This window comes from Engraulis encrasicolus, chromosome 22 (assembly GCF_034702125.1).
Source record: "Engraulis encrasicolus isolate BLACKSEA-1 chromosome 22, IST_EnEncr_1.0, whole genome shotgun sequence".
Taxonomy (NCBI): domain Eukaryota; kingdom Metazoa; phylum Chordata; class Actinopteri; order Clupeiformes; family Engraulidae; genus Engraulis; species Engraulis encrasicolus.
This window is the reverse complement of record NC_085878.1, coordinates 43,788,365-43,806,349: the sequence shown is the minus strand read 5'-3', so window position 1 is coordinate 43,806,349 and position 17,985 is coordinate 43,788,365. Positions and strand designations below refer to the sequence as shown.

At 41.2% G+C, this 17,985-nt stretch overlaps 1 protein-coding gene across 2 annotated transcripts; it reads right to left on the bottom strand.

The window, feature by feature from the left end:
• Positions 1–259: 259 nt before the first annotated feature.
• Positions 260–11,073, bottom strand: LOC134438234 (lactadherin-like). Of its 2 annotated transcripts, XM_063187741.1 has the most exons (11): positions 10,997–11,073; positions 10,316–10,495; positions 9,856–10,032; positions 9,536–9,715; positions 9,072–9,256; positions 7,866–8,021; positions 7,309–7,448; positions 2,067–2,076; positions 1,511–1,690; positions 1,121–1,276; positions 260–899 (listed from the first exon to the last, which is right to left on the bottom strand). In XM_063187741.1, exons 1-11 carry the CDS (start codon positions 11,064–11,066, stop codon positions 756–758), a joined length of 1,578 nt encoding a protein of 525 aa, XP_063043811.1. In that variant the 5' UTR covers positions 11,067–11,073; the 3' UTR covers positions 260–755. The 2 variants fall into 2 exon arrangements, with proteins under 2 accessions (XP_063043811.1, XP_063043810.1); XM_063187740.1 differs by lacking the exons at positions 2,067–2,076; positions 7,309–7,448; positions 7,866–8,021; ... (3 more) ...; positions 10,316–10,495; positions 10,997–11,073 and adding exons at positions 2,449–2,628; positions 3,182–3,358; positions 3,976–4,052; ... (1 more) ...; positions 4,765–4,965; positions 5,771–6,096 and having other exon boundaries at positions 1,511–1,695.
• Between the last annotated feature and the right edge of the window lie 6,912 nt (positions 11,074–17,985).

Below are 17,985 nucleotides of genomic sequence, written 5' to 3'. Positions count from 1 at the left end.
TCTCCCATTGGCCAACAGCAACCTCGGGCGCAAGGAGGGCTATACAGACACTCAGCTACTCTGATCCTGGATGCTTTTGAACTACTGTCTGTAGCCGAAGCACAGAATAACATTCAAGTAGAGTCACAACATCTCTGTGCTTTCAACAACACAAAACAAACATACTGTATTACATTTCATAGAAGTAACACTGAATAACGTTAACAAGAATGACATTGTTTTAGCCACATGCACCTTGGAATAGACACAATAACGTCAGGCAATTTATTAAAAGGTTTATTCTTTTCCTCTCAAACTTTTTCACATACTGAATGCTTGACATCTTGGAAAAATTACACTGAAATTATTCAAAATACATTGAGTAATACTCAATGTTTCTAAATACTTCACCTTTGTCACACTGGCAGGCATGTTAATGAATAATTTGGTGGCTAAAAACACACAAAAATGTCAACAGTTTACTCATGCCTTTGTTTGACCATGATTGCTTAAAATATCCCGATGACCACAACCCAGTTGATCAGACCACACAGCCAAACAGCACGAGGTTGCAATGTAAATCCAAAGAATGCAATGCAAACAAAACATTTGAGGCATTAAAAAAGCTAAAATTAACTAAAAATAAAATCCTGTGATTTAAATACACATTATGAAACTGTAAAACTGGCAGTGAAAGGGATATATGGTGTGTATGTGTGGGTGGTTTGTGCGTTAGTTTGTATCAACCCAGTGGGTGAGTAGGGGTATCAATGCCTCTACTGGTCACAGCCTAGCAGCTCCATGCGGAGGGTGATGCGATCGTGCCACTCCCAGGGGAGGAAGCGCACGTAGCGGGCGTAGAACGGAGGACTGAACAGGTTCTGCTTGTGGGTGTCATTGTCAGTGTTTCCCTGGAATACCTGTGGTAAGTTAATAAAATAAAGGACAATTTAGAATCAGTAGTGTGCATGTACAATGTTTTGACTGGGCTTAACAGTATATTAGGATTAATATAGTGTTCCGCATTGGTAAAAACAACACACAATACATTCCAGGAAACACTGTCCATACTGTAGATGAGCTAATAATCCAGAAATAACTTATTAAATAGTTTAGGAATTCAGTGTTGGTGCAGACTGACCTTGTCTGAGTTGGTGGTTGTATCCTTCAGCACAGTCCAAGAAGAGCCATCATTACTGTACGCTATTTTGAAGGCAGAGACGTATTGGACTACCCCATAATCCTTTGCTCCCTGAGTGATGATGCCTGTGAAGCGCTTTGGTTTATCCAGGTCCACCTGGAGTACAGTACATGACATACAGGAGGTTTCATTTTTTCATTTTTTGGAGAGGAGCATTAAAGGCGGTATGACAAACATCTATTTACTATTCAATTGACGTGCTGACAAGCAGAGGCGGACATCCTCTGCTCTGTTTGTCACTTCAATAAGGTATATCAACAAGATTATGTGAGGATGAAAAAGTTGCCCAGTTGCATTCATTAAGTTTGTGTGTGACTCCTCTGTTCTCACCTGAAGCCACTGTAAGCGGTCATTGGTGGCTGGAGACCAGGCATTGATCCTACCCCAGTGGTCCAGACGGGCGTAGTGGGGTTCCCATGTCCGACCTAGTATTCCCTTGCTGAGAGTACTGGAGGCTGTCATCTTCCCGTCAGGGATACGCTCAGACTCCAGGCCGAGAGGTGTAGTGCACTCAGCTACACAGGACAACATTATTTTTAATTATTTGAGCTTTTACACCTTAATCATTAAGATAGGACAGTGAGAGAAACTGGAAATGAGTGGGGAGAGAGATGGGGAAGGACCCGGGTCCCTGCCGTAACAGCGCAGCGCACTAGCCCACTGAGCCACGTTGCCCCCTCACAGGACAACATTAATTGTGCTTCATTTTATTGTCCTTTCTACAAAGCCGAAAAAAGTAAATAAAACCGACAGACAGGGGACAAACGTTTCGGGTCTAGCCCTTCATCAGTGTTCCCAGTTTTGTCTTTCTTCCTTTTTATCATACTGCTCTTGGAATTACGCACCGAGCGATACGCACAGGATAAGACATTGGCGCGGACGCCACCCCACCATTACTATTGTCCTTTCTACACCAGTTAGGAGCGCTGTAGTATTATGATGTGCTTACACAGTACTACGATAGGATTAGTAAAACAGTGGTTAATGTTTATTATGAACAGTGTAAATACATTATATTTACATGCTGGTTCACGAGCTACTAGCATCGAATTACAGCGCTGAAAAAAAAACATACAAACAAACAAATGTTGTATGGTTTTCTGATAAAATGGTACTCTATACCAAGCCACATAGTTTTGGACAGATTTTGAACAATTTGGACATAAAATGGTACAGATTCCACCCAACCATGGATATAATATTTTTGCTACATCAAGGAACGTGGTTTGTGTGACATGGTACACGTTAACCTTAACTAATGACATTACCTTCACATTTGGGAGTAGAGGACCATCCATTCTCCAGGCAGACCATTTGGCTTGTGCCGGAGAGCATTCTGTATCCCTCGTTGCATTCATATCTGACAGTAGCCTTGTAGCCATAATATGGCCCGTTCCCTCCCTCTACACGTCTGGCATTGGGAATATTTGGGATGTTGCAGCTCACCCCTGTGAGAGAAATAATTGCGATGAAGGTCTGACTGATCAAAAGCTTGTTTTTTGTTTGGTTGTTTTAGTAATAAATATTTTCTGATAAGTAAAACTGATATGATTTTCTCTTTCTGGTGGTATCCAGATTGAAATAGCTGCCACGGTAAGCAACCAATCGAGATGTGCAGGGCCCCTTGAGACTTTAAGAACTGTATAGCAATGAGGGGCTAGCAATGACACTGGAGCATCCAAAGGGGACAATTTCTATGCTATATTTGGTAACTTATATATATATATATATATATATATATGATAACTTATACATATATATGATAACTTTTAGTTTGTGTTAGTCAATGATCTACACTACAAAGGGAAAAAACTATTAAAAGTTAAAAGTCTAACAATGCTCAATTACATATGCAAGTATGGTGCATATGCAAAATGCCCCAGCTGTGTCATAACATTGCAATAGCTCTGACAGTGCCTGACTAATTGGTGTGCAACCAGTGAGTGTGTTATCTGCATGCGTCATCGTTTGTCATCTGCCACCTTTGAACTGAACACGCACCTACGCACTGTGGCTCTTTAGACCAAGATCCATTTCCCAAGCAACGCACGGTGTCAGGTGACGCACTGGTGCCTCCACGCAGGATAAAGCCAGGGCTGCAAACATACTGCAGCTCTTGTCCAGGCTTGAACTGCACCTGACCACTGGGAATAGCTGGAGGAAGCGCACATGTGGCCGCTGGGAAAAGAGAAGAGCGATCAAATGTCTAAAGTTCTTCATAGCCGTAATGTTTATGAAGAATCTCATTCAGCTAGTTCATGGTAGTCAATGGGGCAAGTTGTATGCAAATGCACTTCTTTCTGGAGCTTGAGGACATTTCACCTTTCATCAAACATCTTAGTCAATTTTGGCCTTTTTTTGGCAAAATATCAAGACAACTTTTTGACAATGCAAGGTCAATCATCTTCAAACTCCAAGAGGAACTCCAGAACGCCTTGCCTGGTTAACACCAGATGATCTCACAAGTGAGATAGTCTAGAGGCTACTTACGCAATTTCTCGAAGGGAAGTTGTGGTTTATGATTGCCCATGGCCGTTTATTGGCTGTTACGAATGTGTCATTTTTTGGCATATACGTTGCCCATATCCATTCGTGTCAGTTGTCTATTCAAACAATCTGCAGTAATCACCTTTCCACCCCTCCCTGCTCTCTGATTGGAGCCCTAGATCTGGAACCTTGCTGAGGAATTGAATCCATGCGGTCTTTCAGATCATCTTCATAACCAATTATTAGTTTTGGTCAAAAATTAGGCAGGAAAATCAGCAGGATATTGAGATGTGATTCTCATACTGTACCTTCACAAACAGGTTCGGTTCCGGTCCATTCTCCATTGGCCTGGCAACTCCTTGTGCTGTCTCCTACCATGTTGTACCTTGAATTCAGCATACACACATTACTTGAGACTACACACATTCAGGTCGCCTATGACCTACATTACTTTGTGACTGATGCTGTGGCAGTATTGGATGTGCATGCATCATAAGAACAAGAGAAACCCCTATTTCAAGATAACAGAGATTAAGTAGAAGAAGGCTTGAGCAATGAAATGCCGTGTGTGTGTGTGTGTGTGTGTGTGTGTGTGTGTGTGTGTGTGTGTGTGTGTGTGTGTGTGTGTGTGTGTGTGTGTGTGACATGTAGCCTATATAGATTTTGCAGATTCAGCCATTCACGTAATTTCATTACGCGCGCACACACACACACACACACACACACACACACACACACACACACACACACACACTCACACGAGACACATAGACACTACTCACCCTTCATTGCAAACAGCTCGGATGAAGGCCCCAAATTCAATTCCCTCCAAGAACTCATAACGTCCATTCGACAAGTCACCCGGGATGCGACAGGATACCTCTGGGAAGGAGGAATGACTTGAACTAGAGATCAACAATATTACCACTACGGTTTAAGTTTCTCTAGAGTGTTTTTTTTGTTAGCTGTAGAACTAGAGGTGCACAGACATTCTTAAATACCTTTTGTATATCTCTTGACTTTTCTGACTATTTTGTGCATTTTTTTCTGTTGTTGAATTTGTGAAGTATATGCACATTCATTGGCTGTGGACTTACTTTGGCAGACAAAACTGCCTGAGGCAGGCTTCCATTGGACGCCCTCACAGGTGAAAGACTTTGGTGATGCCGCAGTTGGTTCAAACCCAGGGAGGCACTGCAGTTTGATTGTAGATTTATCATCAAATTTGTCCTTCAAGTTATCAGGCGCTAACACAACATTGTTGCCCATGGTGGGCTTGGTGCAGAGTCCCACCACATCTATGGAGTAAGGAGAAATGAAGTGAATTATAAATAGAGTGGTGTTATAACTTCTCCTGGATCATACTACGTGAATTCAGACTCTCCCATATGACTAAATCACCATGCCAAATTTTCTTAAAAATCTTTGGTGTGGTCCAACAAAAATCACGAAATGTCCATTCTTTGTCACCACTTTCTTCTTTGTCACCACCATAAATAAATATAAATTACCTTGAGCCAAGTTTTTCAATTTATAAGAAGTGTTATTGATCTGGCCAACTGCCTTTATCATGTAACAATACATGCACTCACTCACATGTGTGCACTTATTTTATCATACTAGATTAGTCTGAATAGTTGTTGTTGCTGTGTTTTTCACTCTCCTATCAATTTTACCATTATTTGACATCTTTCATAATCTTGGCGATGAACTTCGTGCAAAATGCAGTGTAATCTTGTTGAAAACTTTTCGATAAGGCTACCCAAAATTAAACTCCATATACATATAAATTCCAGTAAAAATGCATGTAAATGCAATATACAATAATATTTGCAATTAAAACAGTATGTTTTGATTGCACTTCTACTGCAGGATGCAATAAAATATTCTGCAATATCTCCTGTAGTGAAAAAAAAACAGAACACAGTTTTGTAGGCTACAGAAAATAACTCAATATTCAACGACATCACATGTTTTAACCTGCGACATGGATAGGCTGCTATTTACAAATAGGCTAACGGTTTTTAAAACATGCAATTAAAAATTAATAACTTAATTTTCAAAGGCTAATTTGACAACGTACACGGAATTGATTTGATGTACCTTTGATTATAGTGGATGTAAACAACAAAATCCAGAGTCCTCTCATGCTCTGCGTGGGCTTCATTGCGCTTTACGGGGGTACTTAAAAATCTCTACACGGTTGCGTCCAAATACTGACACTGTCACCGCGGTTGAAAACACTGGTGCGCTCTATGATTGGACAGGGCTCTTGCTCGTGGCCGCGGCGGGCCTTTATTTGTCAGCTGAGCTGGACCACACCAGACTGGATAATAATACACATTTACGACATTCCAAACTTTAAACTAAAGGGATTAAGGAGATAACCAAGAGAAATAAGGTAGCTTGTCTCACTACATGTTTATTTTAGATGACTCCCCGGTTACGCAGTAGATTAGCCAGTTTGCTTTCCCCATCGACCACCCAAAAAGCTTCAGGTAACCAGCCCTTTATCTTTGCATGTGACGACAGGCCTGTTTGCGATGACCCCTTTTGAACATTTCAACCACTGCCTGCAACAGATAATTTTCAATAATTCGCTGTGTACAAATGCAATTTTAAAATAGGCCTAGCCTATCATATTTAAAAATTCCATATTAGGCTTATTCACTGAGGTGAGGTTTTCTTTCTACAATGGTGTTTTCACATGTACCCATAGACTGCATAGGCCTAGTGCACGCATGTATCTGTAGAATGGACACAAATTCACACTTCATTCAAAGCTTCATTCTTTATCAAACAAACTGTTGACAAAATACATGAAATATGTCAAGAATGTGATTAAATAGGCCTACTCAATAGCCTACTTATTAATAATAGGACTGAAACAATACTGAAATCATTTGATATTTTCCTCTGCCAGATTGCTGGATGTGTTAATGAATAATCTGATTCCTGAAAACACTAAAAGGTCAACAGTTTACTCATGGCCTTGTTTGACTAGCATTGCATAAGTTTAAAACGTCCTGAGTGACTTCATATATCCGGCATAAACATCATGGGGTTAAATACTGTATAATGTAAATGCGAAGCCTGCAGAAAACATTTGAGACATGGCACTGAAATAATAAAACAAAACATATGACATAAAATGAAAGTATTAAAAATGTTCAAAATGACAGTGAATGACCTGTGGATGGATGGGTACTGCTGTGTGTGTGTGTGTGTGTGTGTGTGTGTGTGTGTGTGTGTGTGTGTGTGTGTGTGTGTGTGTGTGTGTGTGTGTGTGTGTGTGTGTGTGTGTGTGTGGCAACACTGGCTCTCTGTCAGTATGTGACATTCACCTGTGTGCCATACCATTGGAAAGGGCAGAAAGAGCCTTTTCCAATGGTACCACACACTCACCCATACACAAAAGCGATGTCAATACAAACGTCAATTGAAACGTCTATGCAAAAGTGGAGATTTAGAAAATACATTATTTTCCCTGAAAAGTTGCTGGCTACGGCCATGGTGTGTGTGTGTGTGTGTGTGTGTGTGTGTGTGTGTGTGTGTGTGTGTGTGTGTGTGTGTGTGTGTGTGTGTGTAATCCAGCGTAGTGTGTGTGGAGGGAGGGTTGGCAGCAGCATGTAGGCCTCTACTTGTCACAGCCTAGCAGCTCCATGCGGAGGGTGATGCGCTCGTGCCACTCCCAGGGGAGGAAGCGCACGTAGCGGGCGTAGAACGGAGGCTCAAAGAAGTTCGTCTGGTACCCGTCGTTGTCAGAATTGCCTTGGAATATCTATTTTAAGGTAGCAAAAATAGCATACATTTACAACTCAAACAAATGGTTTCTGATTGAAGTGCTTAGCCTTAGAGTATGGTCTGCTGGTTTTGACTAAGCTTATACTATCTTCAGGTTTTTATTTGGTAAGATAGTGTTTTTGTTAACAATATTAAAACATTCTGGTTAATTCTACTGCTCATTGACCAAAAAAGAAGAGATAATTGAATATATCAGTACGTCACCTTCTTAAAATAATCGCCTAAGTCATTTTTTTCCAGGTTTGTCAGGGAACACAAAAACTCCCTCAAAATGGGGGAGGACATGAGTTAGGCGAAAACGTGAACTTGACCAAAAAATGACTTAGGCGATTATTTTAAGAAGGTGACGACTGTAATAATAATAATTGCATATACCAGTGCAGTGTGTACTGACCTTGTCTAAGTTGGTGGTTGGATCCTTTAGCACAGTCCAGGAGGATCCATAGTTACTGTACGCTATTTTGAAGGCAGAGACGTATTGTACAGTCCCATAATCCTTTGCACCCTGAGTGATGATTCCTGTCACACGCTTCGACTTATCCAGGTCCACCTGAAGCACAGGAGACATGACAGTCACAGTTGAAAGACAGTCATTGCGGTTGTGTTTTTATCCATTAGACCTCAGCTCCCTGCCATTAAGTCCTTCTGCCTTTGTCACAGGGGCGTGAGCTGACCTAATGCTATAAAGGGGCACAGTAGGGCACCGAGAGATAATGCAAGCTCACAAAACGCGAGAGCAAAAAAAGTGATTTATTTTTAAAAGCTTGTAAATTAATTATATTGCAACTAGTGCATGTGCACTATTTTGTGCGCAATCTGTAGATTACTCCGTATGCTAAACTTGAGCTAAATTCCAAGGTAGCAAGGCTGTTGTTTTTTTGTGAAACTCATACCGGGGCACAGCAAATCTATACCCAGGCACATGCCCCTGTAAAATAGGTCTGGCGACGCCCCTGCTCTGTCATAAGGAATGATTAATGCATTTAATCAATTTCCCTGTACTGGCTGAAGAGCTGTGATTATAAGTTTGTTATATTAATTGGCTAGATGAAATGGTGTGACAGGACTTGTGCTTTCCGAATAAGTGGTAACTGTCACTTCAACAAGAAGATGATTCCGCAAGATTGTGACAGCGTCCAAACAAAGCCCAATTGAGGTCCTGAAACGAATTGGCCTAGAAATCCAGGGGTTTAGCTCGCTAGGCTAGAAATGATTGGCTCTGTGTGTACGTGCAACAGAAAACCAGGTGCATCTAGCACAGCTCAGCATGGAAATTGGTGTGGAATTTGGTCTGGAACTTGGTCTGGAATTATGGTGTGCATATGCGTCCCATAGCTGGCTTGCTGGGCAAGCACAGGTTTGATGGTCAAAATTGTGCACATCTCAGGAGAAGGTGCAGGCCAAAGGCTGACTGTACTTTTAAAGAGACTGAGTCTGCACATTTAAAATCCTTTTTTTTTTGTTTTTTTTAGTCAATGGCCATAGAGTAAGAAAAAAACATTAAAAAAAAGATTTTATGCGTGCAGACTTCAAGACACAGGTTTGAGACAGGGCCTGAGTTGCCTAGGATTATTTTATTTGTTCACTCTTGTACACTCACCTGAAGCCACTGTAAGCGGTCATTGGTGGCTGGAGACCAGGCATTGATCCTGCCCCAGTTGTCCAGACGGGCATAGTGGGGCTCCCAGGTGCGGCCTAGCAGTGATTTACTGAGAACGCTGGAGGCTGTCATCTTCTCGTCAGGGATACGCCTGGACTCCAGGCCAAGAGGAGTGGTGCAGTCAGCTGTGCAGGATAACATGGGTTGACATCACAGTAACGTAATGCTTCACACATGCGTCAAGTATACAGCAGGTGAGTTAATTGGGGGGGGCAGGTGAGTTAATTGATGGGATGAATTTAAAGCTATGATATAACAATTAAAAAAGATCATGTTCATTAATTTAAGGATTAATGTTGTTTCTCTTGTTTTAGACATGTGAAATTCCATTCCAGAGATTATGGGATGTTTCTACTTAAGTATTTGAAGAGATACCATGTTGAAACCTTCATTGGTGACTTTACCTTCACATTTAAGAGTGGAGGACCATCCATTCTCCAGACAGACCATTTTGCTTGAACCAGAGACCATCTTGAAGCCCTCGTTGCACTCGTACCTGACAGTAGTCTTGTAGCCATAATACGGCCCGCTCCCTCCCTCTACACGTCTGGCATTGGTGATGTTTGGGGTGAAGCAGCTCACCGCTGTGGTAAAGAATTATAGCACCCATGAAGGTCTGAATGACTAAAACGTCAGTTTATTTGTCCATAAGTAGTCAAGTGCTTTCCTTTCTTTGTGAAGAGGGATGAGAGCACCCCCCCCCCCCATTGGTGACTTTACTTACCTTCACATTTGGGCATAGAGGACCATCCATTCTCCAGACAGACCATTTGGCTTGTGCCAGAGACCATCTTGAAGCCCTCGTTACATTCATATCTGACAACAGCCTTGTAGCCATACGGCCCATACCCGCCTTCCACGCGTCTGGCGTGAGGAATATTTGGGATGTTGCACGTCACCGCTGTGGAAGAAAAAGTATTATATTATATCGTTTATGTGTAATGGAAAAGAAATAAAGAATTGTCTGCAAGTATGTATTTTTTTTGTAATGTACTTTTCTCCTTCAAATCATCCTGTGATATACTCACAATGATTTTTCACATAACTTTGGCAAGAGATTCACTGACAAATGGGATGAAGTACAATGACATAGAGTCATACACATACAAATCCAAGAGGGTTAGATAAGTTGTTCCTGGCAAAGTCACAGTAGCTGTTATCTGTCACCTTTGAACTGAACATACCTACACACTGTGGCTCTTTAGACCAGGATCCATTTCCCAAGCAGCGGACTCTGTCAGATGATGTAGTAGTGCTGTCTCTGCGCAGGGTAAAGCCAGGGCTGCAAACATACTGCAGCTCTTGTCCAGACTTGAACTGCACCTGACCACTGGGAATAGATGGAGGAAGCCCACATGTGACCGCTGGGAGAAAAAAAGAACAAAAAAAGAACATCAACAGTTCTTCATAGCCATACTGTATGTCTGTCATTCATCCTAGTCAGGGTCAGGGGTGGTCAGGGGTGCATTTCTGGAAAGCGTAGTTGTTAGCAGTGAGCAACTTCGGTAGTTGCCAATGGGAAATTACATTGCAACCAACAAAGTAGCTAACATAGTTAGCAACTACGGTTTCCAGAAATGCACCCCAGAGCTGTTAAGCAACTGTAGGCAACTCCTCTTTTGGAGATTGAGGAGGTTTCACCACAGACGCTCGCAAATGTTTGGTTTCAACCAGAGTTCTATAGTAGAATTGCAAAGTTTTTACATAATGTTTTCAAAGCGGAATTAAGTTTTATTCTGAATTAAACATCTCCAAACTTCCAGCTCTGTAGCTCCCGGACCGTCTTCTTAGCTAATTATTTTTCCATGTAGTTTTCGTCTACTGTAAGTCAACAGCCAAGACGGGAGGATGTTCTCATACTGTACCTTCACAAACCGGTTCAGTTCCGGTCCACTCTCCATTGGCCTGGCAACTCCTTGTGGTGTCTCCTACCATGTGGTACCTTGAATTTAGCATGCACACATTAATTAAGATAAGAATTGAATCCATGCAGTCTATATCTATCTAGCTCACCTCTGACCTACTGTAGCCTACTCTTTACTTTGACTGTTATTGTTATATTGTATTGGCGACACAGACATCAGAAGAACAAGTCAAATTCCTATCCTATGTCAAGATAACATGGATAAAGTTCATGAAGGGTTGATCAATGCAATGATTTGAATAACTTAATCGCCTGAATGCACAAATATTCCCACTCAGTAGGCCTACATGGAAACATGGGACGCAAGTATACACACGCACGCACGCACACACGCACGCACACACACAAACACACAAGCACACACATGTGAGATAGACACCACTCACCCTTCATTGCAGACAGCTCTGATTAAGGACCCAAATTCAATTCCCTCCAAGAATTCATAACGGCCATTCCGTAAGTCTCCCGGGATGCGGCAGGATAACTCTACAAAACAGGAAGGACTATAAGCTTACTTGAAGAAAAAAAACAACCAACAACATTACCTAAGTTTTAGTTTCACTAATCAAGTACAGAAGAGAGTAATGTGAAGAAACGTGTGAAATAATGTCAGATATATGTATATTTAACTCTTTGCACATAGGTAGCCTACTGTACATGTATATGCTATAACCAGAGAGAGTAGAGAGAGAGAAGTTCCATTGGCCCATTGTTTCCGGGTTCTATTATTGCAAGGGGGAGGGGGGAAATCCCCCTTTAGGCAGACCTAGGCAGACCTAAGGACTGTTCTATTCAATGATAGGAGTATTATGACACGCCCCAGGCAGACCGGAACCTGGTCATGTTAGGTGCCCATAGCAACCTATTACATTGCCATGTCTCGATATAGTTCAATAATCTCTGCTATAACCTTACTATCACAAGTGATGTAATGTCTTAACACGTTACTTAAGACTCTTGGTAGTCATATCAATGTTGTTAAGACGTTGTTGTGTGTCTGTTTCAGTTTAGAGTGAATAGGCCTGTTGATGTCATCAAGATAAGAGGCAGTAAGATATCCATGACCATATAGAACATTTGAAGTGATTTTTTTCTGTTAGATTGAAATTAGTGAGACATATTCATAGTCTGTGGATTTACTTTGGCAGATGAAACTTCCTGGGGCTGGCTTCCATTGGCCACCCTCACAGGTGAGCGTTTGAGGTGATGCTGCAGTTGGTTCAAATCCAGGGAGGCATTGCAGTGTCACAGTAGACTTCTCATCAAAAGCTCCCCACAAGATGTCAGATGGGTCTAACACAGCATTTTTGCTGAGGGACGGCTTCGAGCAAAGTCCTATCACATCTACGGAATAAGGGGGGGAAATACGGTGTAAATGGTTGGTGCTCATGTTTGACTGTTCTATGGTATCATTTTAGCCAAGTTGTCTCCACCAAGCACCTCTGTCCAATTTCATTTCATTATGACAATTTGAAGTGAGAGAAACTGACTTAAGCATCAGGCTGGTATAATTTGTCCTTGTGGGTCATTCTGCATTAATCTAGTAGTACAAATTACCATCCTAATTTAATTAAATTATGTGCCAATGAGGTCTGAAAGAATGACTCTACTTTGTCACCTTCACCTTTGATGGCAAAATCAAAAGAGATTAACAAACTAGCTGTAACCAAGAAAGAGTATCACTCCTTCACACCTGAAGAAAGGTTTTTCACAACTGCCTAGCTTTATGCATTGTAAGAAATTGGATAAACTTAATTCAATTGGTTACACATATTCTTTGCTTTGGTAGCCATTGAAACAACTGAGTTACATTAACACATATTGCTCATATGCAATACATCTGTGTGTTTTGTGTTGATCCAATGTGGTTTAACCATTTTTTTCATGTAGCAATTGAGTCCTCAGTATATTTCACTTTGTTCCAGAACATTGTCTTAGAGCTAATTTTTACCCCGTCAATAACAGAAAAGACATAACTGATTACCTTTGATTGCCATGGATATAAGCAATGAAATCCACAATCCTCCCTGGCTTTTCTTGGAGACCTTCATTGTCTTTACCGTCACGTTACGGGTAAATGCTGTAACTTTCACTGCTGTTGAAAAGACTGATGCACTCTATGACTAGACCAAGATCATGGCAGAATATGCAGGCTTTTATTTGGCAGCTCTCCTGGGTTATCCACCTATCACATCCCAAGTGAAAAACAGACAGTAGGCCTAATAAAAAAGATAAAATGAAAGGGACAAGATATGTGGCCTTTTGTTTTATTTATTTTGGATGTTCTATGCAGCCGATTAGATTAATTTGTTTTATTTTTTCTACAGGCATTCTGTGTATTTAAATACACAGAATGCCTGTAGAAAAAATAAAACAAATTTCATGTAGGTCATTAAAAACAAAAACAAATAGCAAAAAATCAAACGAGAAATATTTTTGCATCATTTTTGCAGTTCTGTATGTGGTGTTTTCATATCCAAAATACAGCATTCTCTATAGTAATACTGCAGTACTGTATTATTTTGCAGCAAAACCTAAAAGAAATATTTAGGTTTCTTTTTTCACACGGGTGGAAGGACCCTTTTGCTCAAACTGTCTGGAGTGAGTCCAGGGGTGAGATATAGCCTAGCAGCCCAGCAGCTCCATGCGGAGGGTTATGCGTTTGTGCCACTCCCAGGGCAGGAAACAAATGTAGCGGGCGTCAAATGTGGGATCAAACATGTTCGTCTGGTGACCGTCGTCGTCAGTATTCCCTTGGAATATTCAAGGATTCAAGGATATTTATTTGTCAAGTACATAGAGACACTTTCGTGTCACTTGTATTGAAATGCATGGCCGGTGCAAAACAAGTGTGCAGAAGAAATAAAATAAAAATAAAAGGTGTGTGTGTGTGTGTGTGTGTGTGTGTGTGTGTGTGTGTGTGTGTGTGTGTGTGTGTGTGTGTGTGTGTGTGTGTGTGTGTGTGTGTGTGTGTGTGTGTGTGTGTCTGTGTGTGCATGTGTGTTCAATTAAATTAATTAGGAGGAATTCAGTAAGCAGATGGCGTGAGGAAAAATGCTCTTTCTCAGTCTCTCAGTTCTAGCTCTGTGACACAGTCGTCTTCCAGATCTCAGTTTTTGAATAGCCCATATCCTGGGTGTGATTGGTCTTTGAGAATATTATGGGCCCTAGATAACACTCTCTTTGTATAGATGTCTTTCACTGCTGGCAGAGGTTGACGAATACAGCGCTCAGCAGAGCGCACTATCCTTTCTTTCTGTTTTTCCATACCAGGTGATGATGGACCCTGTTAAGATGCTCTCCACTGCTGAGGAGTAAAAGGCTTTTAGGATGGGTGTGGAAACTTTGAACTTCATTTATGTATGCCTGTTCATCGTTGTTATTGATCAGTCCCACCACTACAGTGTCATCAGCAAACTTGATGATGGAATTCTTCTGACTTTTGCTGGCTCTGCATTCATGGGTGTAGATGTTGTAGAGTAGGGAGCTTAACACACAACCTTGAGGTGAGCCGGTGCTGATGGTAAGGGGGTTTGATGTTGTGCCACCCACTCTAACAACCTGCGTGCAGCTGGTAAGAAAATTGAATATGTTCTCCAGTGAAAGTACTGTTCAAGAGTAACCATTATTACTGTATGCTACTTTGAAGTAAGTCTGTGACACAGGCCCACTTTGTATTTGGAGAACCCAATGCCCTTGACCCCCTGAGTCAGAGAGAGTAGAGAGAGAGAGGTTCCATTGGCTCATTGTTTCCTGGTTCTATTATGGCCCCCCTTAGGTAGACCTAGGCAGACCTAAGGACTGTTCTATTCAATGCTAGGAGCATTATGACACGGCCCTTTAGGCAGACCGGAACCTGGTCGCGTTAGGTGCCCATAGAAACCTATTATGTTGGCATATCTCTATTAAAGAATCTCTGCCTGAGTGACGGTCCCTGTGACAGTCTTTGGGCTAACCAGGTCCACCTGTAGTACGGACACACAGGGAGAGGCAGTAGTAAGGTATCTTATATCTTGTATTTGCTAACTCTGTTAAAACGACATAGATATGTGGTGATGACACTTGGGGCCAGGCCTGCTGACAGCGTTGCCCAGGTCCGGGACAAGGTCATGTGAAAGGCCCCGTCACCCAATACATACAATGTAATGAGAACCCAATTCTGGGCCCCCTGTCCCCTTGGGCCCGGCACAGCTAAAGCAGTCAGGAAGTGGGTCAGTTTTTGAGTCATTGTGTGTGTGTGTGTGTGTGTGTGTGTGTGTGTGTGTGTGTGTGTGTGTGTGTGTGTGTGTGTGTGTGTGTGTGTACGTGTGTGCGTGTGTGTGTGTGTGTGAGAGTAGACTATTATTGCACAACTCACTTTTTGGTATTGGCCTTGGGTCTCCACAAGAAACAGTCAGAGCAGTGAAAAACAGCATTCATTATTTATGGTGAGTCAGTTGAAGGGTTTTTGTGTCAGGAAAGCTGTGCTACTATCACAGCACCTCTGGGTCAAAAACATACAACTAGACTGACAGATATGGCTCGTCAGATATACATTCAGATAGCTAATCATAACACATTCAATATTAAATACTGGCATCAGTAGTACATGGGCTATGTATCTATATCGCATAGGACTCCATGTACTGATCAGAGTGACCCACTGTGATTAGACTCAAAAAGGTCCAACACTCATCTGATTAAAACAGTTAGACTCAGAGCAGACAGTAACAGAAATATAAGTTATTCATTTGACATTAATAGAAATATAGTAATGGCCCCAAAGCCATGAATTGTACATGACGTGTGTCCATCAATAGGCTGAAAGGTGCATTGAAAAAAAATGTTTGAAATGCACTGTCAGATGCACTATATTACTAAATACATTCACTAACCTGTCTTGACTCGCATATGAACTTAACTGCCATCCGATTCCTAACCCATAAAGATATGAAGCAACTTCAATCAATCTGGGAAGGCTATCCACAAGGTTGAGGAGTGTGTTTATAAACATTTTTACCATTCTTCCAAAAGTACATTAATAAGGTCAGCTTTGGAATTGGATGCTATCATACCAACTTAAGGAAGAAAAATCCGCACTCACAAACTGCGTCTCATTATTTATTTATATTACCACCATGTCCAAAAAGCAAACGCTTTTCGGCTACTATCATATACTATTATACCAATCACCATGCCTACTTCAATTAAAATATGTGCCAAGGAGGTCTATAAGAATGCCCCATACTTTGTCATCCGCTCCTTTCTTGGCAACATCAAAAGAGATGAACAAACTAGAAGCTGTAACCAAGAAAGAGGATTACGCCTTCACAGCAGAACAAATGTTTTTGACCAACTGCCGAGCTTTATCTCTGTGAAAAAGTCTAAAAGTCCCCCAACATAAATAACACAAAAGGCATACCTGATTGCAGTGGATATAAGCAAAAAAATCTTCTTGGAGAGCTTCATTGTACAAACTTACTAATACTTGTTACGGGTAAATACCTTAACGTTCACTGCTGATGAAAAGACTGATGCACTCTATGACTAGAACAAGATCATGCAGAACATGCAGGCTTTTATTTTGGCAGCTCTTCTAGCCTAGTTCAGAGGAGTAGATGTGTGCACATCCCACCCGATGGGCCAGGTGCAGGACAATGAGAGTAAATCCAAGTGAAAAAAGAAGTCCGCGACACTGCTTGTCTACTGTGTATTTAATAGAGCAACGTTTCGACCTTCAGGTCTTCATCAGGCAAAGTGTGAACATGGCATTGAGTGGGTCATTTTAAAAAGGTTTCACTTAGCTCTACTGGCCTATCCACCTATTTATCACATTCCAAGTCAACAGTCAACAGTCAGTAATAAAAAGATAAAATTAAAGAGACAAGATATCTAGCCTTTTTCAAACTACACTTGTTTTTATTTCTTTTGGATATTCTATGCAGCAGGTTAAATTATTTTCTTTTAGTCATGGAAAATTGCACTTTGTATATCAAATATAAATCATAGAAGAAAAGAAAAACAAACAGCAAAAATCAAAGGAAAATTGTTTTCATGTCATTTTCTAGTGTGCTGTGTTTTCATATCCAAAATACTGCAGTCCCCTAGTACTGTACCACTGCATTATTTTACAGTAATAACTAAGATTATTAATACAGGTACAGTGGTGCTCATATGTTTACAACTGTACCTCAGCAGAATATACGCTTTCTCTGCGATTTCTCACAAAATATGACGGATTACACCAAACCTTTTTTTTGACTCATTGCTAGTGACTGGCTTCAGATATTTATTAGCAATATTCTGTGTTTACTCTTTCAAAAGCATGATCACAACCCAAACTACCCAAATGACCCTGTTCAAAAGTTTACATACCCTAGTTTCTGATGCTGAATATGGCCCTGTTTAACATCAAGGACCGCTCTAAATTGTTTGTGGTAGTTGTGGATAAGGCTCTTAATGTTCTCAGATGACAAAACAGCACATTCTTCCTGGCAGAATGGTTGTTTCCTATAATATCTTTGGGTGTCTTGCTGGAACCTCACATTTGAGGTTTCCCCTGAGTGGCTCAATGATGTTGAGATCAGGAGAGTGAGATGGTCGCTCAAAAACCTTCATTTTATTCTTTCTGAAGCTAATGATGGGTTGATTTGGCTTTCTGTGTCGAAATATTGTCATGTTGGCACTGTTGGAATTTCAATTCAGAAATGCAATATGAGGGGTTTGTTTGGAATCAAGACAATGCAGGGAATCATTGCATTGCAATGATCATTGCAAGGGAAATTGTTCAGGAGGCATAGGACAACCAAAAAATAACTTCAGGTGAAATATAGGACAACATGAAAAAATGTTTTAAACTGTACAGGAAAGAGGCACTTGAGGAAAGATGGGCTGTTGGGGGTTGCCAGGAGAAAGCCATTACTACAAAAATGCAAACATGTTATTTTGCAT